General features: G+C 26.6%; 1 protein-coding gene across 1 annotated transcript; it reads left to right on the forward strand.

Moving 5' to 3' along the window:
- The first annotated feature begins 4,990 nt into the window (after nt 1-4,990).
- On the forward strand, nt 4,991-8,485 carry LOC107869830 (trans-cinnamate:CoA ligase, peroxisomal). The gene is made up of 3 exons (XM_016716251.2): nt 4,991-5,310; nt 5,982-6,357; nt 7,038-8,485. The coding sequence occupies exons 1-3, from the start codon at nt 5,113-5,115 to the stop codon at nt 8,183-8,185; spliced, it is 1,722 nt and encodes a 573-aa protein (XP_016571737.1). The 5' UTR covers nt 4,991-5,112; the 3' UTR covers nt 8,186-8,485.
- Nucleotides 8,486-8,827: the final 342 nt, after the last annotated feature.

Genomic DNA, 8,827 nt, shown 5'->3' on the forward strand with positions numbered 1-8,827 from the left:
TATATATATATATATATATATATATATATATATATATATTAAAACCTATCAATATTTTGAATAACTTTTAGTTTTTTATTTTTGTTGAAATCTGATTCGTAGTTTAGTATTACATAAAATAAGTAATTATCAAAATTTTCAACACAAAAAGTTAATTATTTTTTTATGAATTCAGTTGTACAATTTTAATTATGCTATAATTTTTCTCATGATAATTCAAATAATTTTTTTTTTTTTCATTTCAAATCTTTTCTATCTATTTTTAAAAGTACAGAAGAAAGAAGTCACATAACATTTGAAAATTTTCTTAGTTGATAAAAAAAATTACCCTATGTTAATCTTACACTTAAATTATATATAAATGGCAAGAAAAATACATAAAGAAAAGAATAAAAATTATTTACGAGTTGTAAAACTAAAAGTTTGCATAGTTAAACAATTTTTTATATAATATGGAAATATTTTAATAAAAACAATAAAAACTTAAAACACTTTAGACGTGATAGACATTGACAAGTTATAAAAATAATATAGTTCATAAGTGTCGACTTCAATTAACAATAACCTAAGAGAGTCACACATTGATGTTGTAGTATTGTGTCACTATGTTACACCGATTTGATAACGTAGGAACCATTATTTATATTTTTATTAATACATATGACTTCTAATTAATGAACTATATTAATTTTTATGTTTATATAAATTTAAACTACATATTTGAATTTTTTTTTAAATATAATTTAAAAATATTTCAATAGTGATAGTCAAAGCTCAAATTACTTTAGACATGATAAATATCGACACAAAATAAAAATCATATAGTTCAAAAAAAGTTGATATTGATTAAACATCAATTCAAGAAAGTCACATGTTAATGTTAAGGTCTTGCGATCCTACGTACTTTAATTATTATATTTGTTAACTGGTGAATTAAGACACATAATAAATACTAAATACTAATATCGATTTGAGAAATTGATTTGAGACACATAATAAATACTAATTCTCATAGCACTTGATTAGGATAAGCTTGGGTGAGACTTACTAAAATTTTGTTTAGATTTGATATAATTAGTTAATCAAAGTTAGTATAATTAATTATTTCTAAAAATTACATTTAAAATTTATAAGCTATAAAATTGGATCCAATCATCGACAACTCTAATGACACTTCAAATACTCTATATGTAAGACAAGGCTGTCAATTAATTTTAATCGTGGATGTATATATATATGCTTAAGATACTGAAATAGCTCATTATTGATATCAAATCAATAATAATTCATACAAGCTAAATCTTCTAATCGATAATTAAGTCAAAAAATGAAATTTAATTTATTCATTTTGCTCTTTATAAAGTGGTTTTCTTTCATCCAAAAATTGATTATAATTTCTTACATAGATTTCATTTCAAAATACTGAACTTCTATCGACGCCATTACAATAAATGTATTATTATCGAACAAACATAACGCAACACTTAGTGAAATTAATTTGTTTAAAATTAATATAATTAGTTGATCAAAAGCAATTAAATTTAATTATCCATTTATTTAGATATAAATTATTATATAGATACACTTTTATAATTATTATGTTCAGTTATTAATCCTTGTTCAACTAACAATAATTACATTTGCAGTAATTATTAGTTAATTCAATTTAATAATAGACCATAAAAATATTATTCCAATAAATAATATTTGAGAGTCATAACAATTATCAAAATATCTGATCAAGATAAAACTTAAGTTAAAACGCAGCAAAATTTTATTTGAATCGGCTATAATTAGTTAATTAAAAATAATTACATTATAATCATTGATCTATTTAAATTATATTTTAAATTTACTTGTAAGACTCGGTAAGATTGTATCAAATCAAATCAAATCATTAAAAATATAATTTAATTAGATCGGCAAATATATTATTGAGATGAAACTTTTTGTTTGATTTTATGATAAAAAAAAATTAATCACTATGTAGACACAATATAAATTTAGTATTGTATTTTTGAAATCTTTTTTCAAAGAAGTTTATTCAACCTAGTTAACAACAACCTAGGAGAGTACTGACAAATTAATATTGTAGTTTTTGTACCCTTATTTTATGCCAATTTGACAACTTATGAATCATTATTTAAATTTTCTATTAATATGAGCTCTAATAAATAGTTTTATAAATTATTGTGTTTGAATAAAATCTAAACTGTATAGTTACTTTTTTTTAAATATAACTTTTAAATATTTCACTAGCAACTCTCAAAATTCAAAGTACTTTAGTTATGATAGACATTGACATATTATAGAAATCACGAAAATTATACAATTCATAAGTGTTGACCCTAATTATGAAAATCAAGCATAAATATGCTATATTATAAAAATCTTACACCTATACTTTTCGTAATATTATACACATTTTAGAAAATTATGTATAAAACAATTTTAAAGTGAAAGAATAAAATAAAATATTACATTTAAATAAAATTACAAATAACTTAAGTATTTAAAGTGAAAAAAAATTATTATTAATAGTTGGTTTATCCTATTAAATAATTTGTATCATTTCATATTACACTCATTATACACAAAAAAAATTATTTTATCAAATAAATAAATTATACATTTACTAACTTTTTATTTTAAATTATTTCAAAATTAAAAACAAAAGGAAAAAAATAACAATGTAGCCTCTTTCATCAATTTCTATCCAAATCAAAAGGTTTCGCATGGATATTTAGGCTCTTTCATCATTCGATTTTTTTATTACGATTTTAGTTTTTTCTTTTTAATTTTAATTTTTTTATTTTACATTATTTATGTTCCATTTTCTTTCTTTTTATTTGTCAATCATTACTTCTTGTAATTTTATGCTATGCCACGTATTTTTATTATTATTAATTTGTTTATTTATTTCTTCATCTAGCATAACTGATTAACTACACTATTATTTTAATTATTGAATTAAAATAGAATTTTATTGTTGAAAAAGGTTATAGATTCATATTTTCTTTTCTTTTGAATTAAATTATATGGGTCATAAAAAAATATCAAAAAACATGAAGCAATTATTTTTATAATATTATTTATATATATATATATATATAATTATTTATTAATATATTTTTAATAAATAATATATGTATCATGAATATCAATTTAGTATCATTTATAAGGGTTAGTTGCTATCAAATACGAGTCTTACTATAGACATGGTGGACATCAAGACATTATAGAAATCAAAAACCTGATATAGTTCATGTGTGTCAATCTAGTTAACAACAATCCTAGAAAGTCTTCCGCTAATGTTGTGGGGGTTTATACTCTCCTGTTACGCCGATTTGATAACTTGCGAAGTATCATTTATATATGTTATTAATATGACCTCTAATTATTAAGTTTTTTAAAATTATTTTTTATAGTCGTGGTGTCCGAACCAACTTGCAATAACTTTAAACTATATATTTAAATAATTTGAATAGTACAGTCAAAATTTCAAATACACTTTAGACATATTAGACGTCGACACATTATAAAATCCTAAAAATTATACAGTTCACATGTGTTGACTCTAGTTAACAACAACTTTAGCTATCAAGACGCATTAATGTTGTAGCCTTAGACCCTTAGGTTATGCTGATTTGATAATTTGTGAATCATTACTGATAATTTTTATGAATATGTCCTTTAATTAAGCAATTTTATTAAATTTTATATTTAAATAAATTTAAATTTTATTACAATTATTTTTAAATATAATTTCAAAATATTTCAATATCGACAGTCAAAATTCAAAACACTTTAAACATGAGAGACATCCACATATTATAAAAATCGTATAGTTCACATATTTTGATCCTAGTTAACAGCAACTCATGAGAGTCATGCATTAATGTTGTTGTCTTACGTCCTAATGTTACGTTGATTTTATAATTTGCAAATTATAATTTATATTTGCTATTAATATGATCTCTAATTAAGCAACATTATATTTAAATAAATTTTAAGCTATATATTTAGATAAATATTAAATATAATTTAATATATTTCACTAACGGCAGTCAAAATTCAAATCATTATACACATAATAGATATTGACACATTATAGAAATTATGAAAATCACAAAATTCACATTTGTGGATCCTAGTTAACAACAACTAAAGATATCATGACACATTATTATTGTAATTTTGTATCTCTATATTATGGTAATTTGATAACTTGTGAATATTACTTATATTTTAAATCGTTATGATCAATGTAGTAATAAAACTAGTTTTAAATTTACTTATATTAATAATCATTGATGAACTTTTCTAAAAAATATTTTAAATAATTATGATCAATGTAGTAATAAAACTAGTTTTAAATTTTAATTAAAAAAAAAAAAAGACTAAAATGAAGATTGAGGGAGAAGGATGAAAATGTAATAGATGAAGTTAGGTGGGTCTCACATAGTAAAGTTAATTTAATTTTCTTTCACATTTAATGATAGTAATAACTTATCCGGCATAAATTTTAGTTGTATTTAATATTAAAAATTTACTTTTTTTTTATTTAAGTAAAAGGTTAATATGATCTTTGTACATTTATGACCATTTTATGACAAAAAAATTATGATCATTTAACAACATTCATTATTTATATATATAATTATCGACTCTTTTAATTTTTTGACTCAAAAATATGTCGCTTTAAATTCCGGACTCGCATTTGACTACCAGGATGAAGTGGTGAGGTCAAAGCAGCCAAAACTTTTATGTGAAAAAAAAAAAATTGAAACCACTAAGTATCACTTTTCATTTTACTAGCTAGGTCAATGGTGCTATAGGTGGAATTAAACTGTTAAATTATGATTAATTTAATACTTTATTAGTCACTAACACAAATTTATTTCAATATTGTTTTTCACCTAAACAACCATATTGGGACCCTTAATGGGTCACATATAGTCAGTCACCTTTATACATAACTTTTCCTCTATATAAGTTGTCCATCTCTTGCACAAATATTAAATTAACACACAACATATTTTCCTCTCTAACAAATTTTAAGACCTTACACTTCTTGAAAAAAAAAAAAAAAAAACTTTATACTATAATCTTATGGATAATTTACCAAAGTGTGGAGCAAATTATGTGCCTCTTACTCCTCTCACCTTCTTAACAAGAGCCTCAAAATGTTATGCCAATAGGACCTCTATCATCTATGGGAACGTGCGTTACACGTGGAAGCAAACCTACGAGCGTTGTTGTCGCATCGCTTCCTCTCTCCGATCCCTAAACGTGTTCAAGAATGACGTGGTAAGTACATCGACTTATATCCTGATGTTAACGTGATAAATTTAAGTTATATACATCAACGGTACTAATAATTATGAGATAAACATCGAGTACCCCCTTCGATCTATGGTCGAAGTTGCTAGGATACATACTCCAACTTCACATGGGTCTTATTACACTCCAAACTCAATTTTAGCGTATTTTTGTCACCCTTTTTGTGCTGACATGACACCTTTATTACATAAAAATGAGGTCCACGTTAGCTAAAAAGATGCCACATCAGTTAAAAAGGGTGATAAAAATACACTAAAATTGAGTTCCGGGGTAATAGGACCCCTATGAAGTTTGAGTGTATCGTAGCAAATTTGGTTATAGTTAGAGGGGTACTAGATGTTTTACTCAATACTTATTGTAGAGATTTACAAGTTATTACCACAAGTGATTATATTAGTGCATTGGTATAAACTCTAATATGATTAATATGTCCTTGAGACAATTTTTAAATTTTTTTTTGTCAAAGCAACATGTTAGCACTTTAACTACTTGACATGCATGACTATAGTTTAATTTCCTCAACCAAAAATAACACATGAAAATAAATAATAAGGCCATAATAAGTACTACATATAATTATTAGATAAACAAATTTATGTGTATAGTATATAGTATTTAATTTATTTTTGTTTATGCAGGTTTCAGTATTGGCACCAAATGTTCCAGCAATATATGAGATGCATTTTGCTGTACCAATGGCAGGGGCTGTATTAAACACAATAAATACAAGGCTAGATGCTAACAACATTGCAATTATTCTCAAACACTCAGAAGCCAAAGTATTTTTTGTTGATTATGAGTATCAAGAAATTGCTAAAAAAGCCCTTGAATTACTAATAACATCTAAAATACCAAAAATACCCCTCGTAGTTGTCATCGATGACATCGACTCCCCTACCGGTGTCCGGCTAGGGGAGCTCGAGTACGAGCAACTCGTGCACCAAGGAAATTCGAGTTACATTCCCGAAGAAATCACCGACGAATGGGATCCAATTACCTTGAATTATACATCAGGTACTGTTAAAAACGTCTGCTTGTCTCATCTAAGAATCTAAATTATTAAATAAGTTACCCCTCTATCCAATTTATGTGAGTTTTTTCTTTTTTGTATTAATCAATCTCAAAAAGAAAAATACCTTTTTCTAGTTAAGTACAAACAATTAGGTGTATACTTCCATTTTAATTTCCACCTGATGAAATGACAAGGGATTTTGAACTAATTGTACAAATAAGTTTATCAATTAAGTGGGGGTCCTTTAAGTTTTTAAAATTAGGTAAAAGTGACATTTTTTTCAGTTCTTTTTTTTTTTAATATTTTCGCTCCAACAACTAAAAGTTGTCTCAACAACTATAGAAGTTGTCCCAACAATTATCAAAGTTGTTCGGCATACGACAACTGTGCGAAGTTATTGGATAATTTTGATAATTGTTGGGACAATCAATGTAGTTGTCGAACAACTGTATCCGATTATTTGAGCGACTTTTACCTTTTTAACTTAATAATATTGTAGAACCCACGTGTCACCTTGAGACATGCTCAACTCATTTTTCCAAATGACAGAACATAAGTTTCAAAAGAATTTCTTTTCACTTTAACTTTAGCACCCAATTAATTAAACATCATCACGTGAATTGAAACGAAAAGAATATAATATATTTTTTTTAAAAAAATTACTTAATTATATTTTCAACAGGTACGACTTCGGAGCCAAAGGGGGTTGTGTATAGTCATAGAGGAGCATTTTTGAGCACATTGAGCCTACTACTAGGCTGGGAAATGGGCACTGAGCCAGTGTACTTATGGTCATTGCCAATGTTTCATTGCAATGGATGGACATTCACATGGGGCATCGCAGCACGTGGTGGCACAAATATTTGCATTCGTAACACAAATGCCAAAGAAATGTACACAAACATTGTGTCACATAATGTTACACACATGTGTTGTGCACCTATTGTTTTCAACATCTTACTTGAAGCCAAGCCACATGAGTACAAACCCTTAACCACACGTGTCCAAATCCTAACGGGTGGCGCACCGCCACCCGCGCCACTCGTAGAGAAAATCGAGAGACTCGGGTTCCACGTGGTCCATGCTTACGGGCTCACGGAGGCTACTGGACCGGCTCTTGTTTGCGAGTGGCAAGTAAAATGGAACGAATTGTCTAGGGAGAGTCAAGCCAAGCTGAAAGCAAGACAAGGGGTTGGTATACTAACCCTAGCCGATGTCGATGTGAAAAATTTTGATAACATGCAGAGCGTGACACGTGATGGGAAATCAATTGGAGAAGTGTGCTTGCGCGGGAGCAGTATTATGAAAGGGTATTTAAAGAACGATAAAGCGAATATTTCGGCTTTTAAAAATGGTTGGTTTTTTACTGGAGATGTTGGTGTAATACATCAAGATGGATATATGGAAATTAAAGATAGGAGTAAAGATGTTATAATTTCTGGTGGTGAAAATATTAGTAGTATTGAAGTTGAAAATGTTATAATGAGTCATAAAAATGTTATAGAGGCATCTGTTGTGGCAATGCCACATCCAAAATGGGGTGAAAGTCCATGTGCATTTGTGAATTTAACAAAAAATTCACAAATTAAAGAAGTGGACATTATTGAACATTGTAAATCAAATTTACCAAGATTTATGGTGCCAAAAAAGGTGAAATTTGTTGAAGAATTACCCAAGACTGGAACTGGGAAAGTACAAAAAAATCATTTGAGAGAAATTGCAAAAACATTTGTTGTTTTGGAAAAATCAAATCAAATCAGCAAAAATAGGGAAAAGCCAAGATATTATGATCAAAATCAGGAGCAAATTCATGCTTTGTCACGTCTATAGAGAATAATGTAATGTAATATATAGTCTGATCTTTCTATAATGGACTAATGGTCGATATTAATATTTCTGTAATAGTTATTCCTTATAATAATATATATTGCTTCTTCTGTTTCAATTATTATGACGTGTGGTATTTTTTACTTAATTTTCAAATATGTAATTTTAGGAGCAAATTCTTTGTTACTCTCGTCTATATAGAGAACAATGTAATGTAATATAGTCCCATCTTTCTGTAACAGTCGTTATTAGTAATTTTGTAATAGTTATTCCCTATAATAAACATGTGTTACTTCTTCTGTTTCAATTATTGTGACGCATAGTACTTTTTACGTAGTTTTCAAATATGTAATTTTAGGAGCAAATTCTTTGTTAGTCTCGTCTATAGAGAATAATGTAATGTAATATAGTCAGGATCTTTCTATAACGATCATTATTAATAATTCTATAATAGTTATTCCCTATAATAAACATGTGTTACTTCTTCTGTTTCAATTATTGTGACACATAGTACATTTTACGTAGTTTTCAAATATGTAATTTTAGGAGTAAATTCATGCTTTGTCACGTCTATAGAGAATAATGTAATGTAATATATTGTCTGATCTTTCTATAACGATCGTTATTAATAGTTATGTAATATTT

Source organism: Capsicum annuum, chromosome 4 (assembly GCF_002878395.1).
Source record: "Capsicum annuum cultivar UCD-10X-F1 chromosome 4, UCD10Xv1.1, whole genome shotgun sequence".
Taxonomy (NCBI): domain Eukaryota; kingdom Viridiplantae; phylum Streptophyta; class Magnoliopsida; order Solanales; family Solanaceae; genus Capsicum; species Capsicum annuum.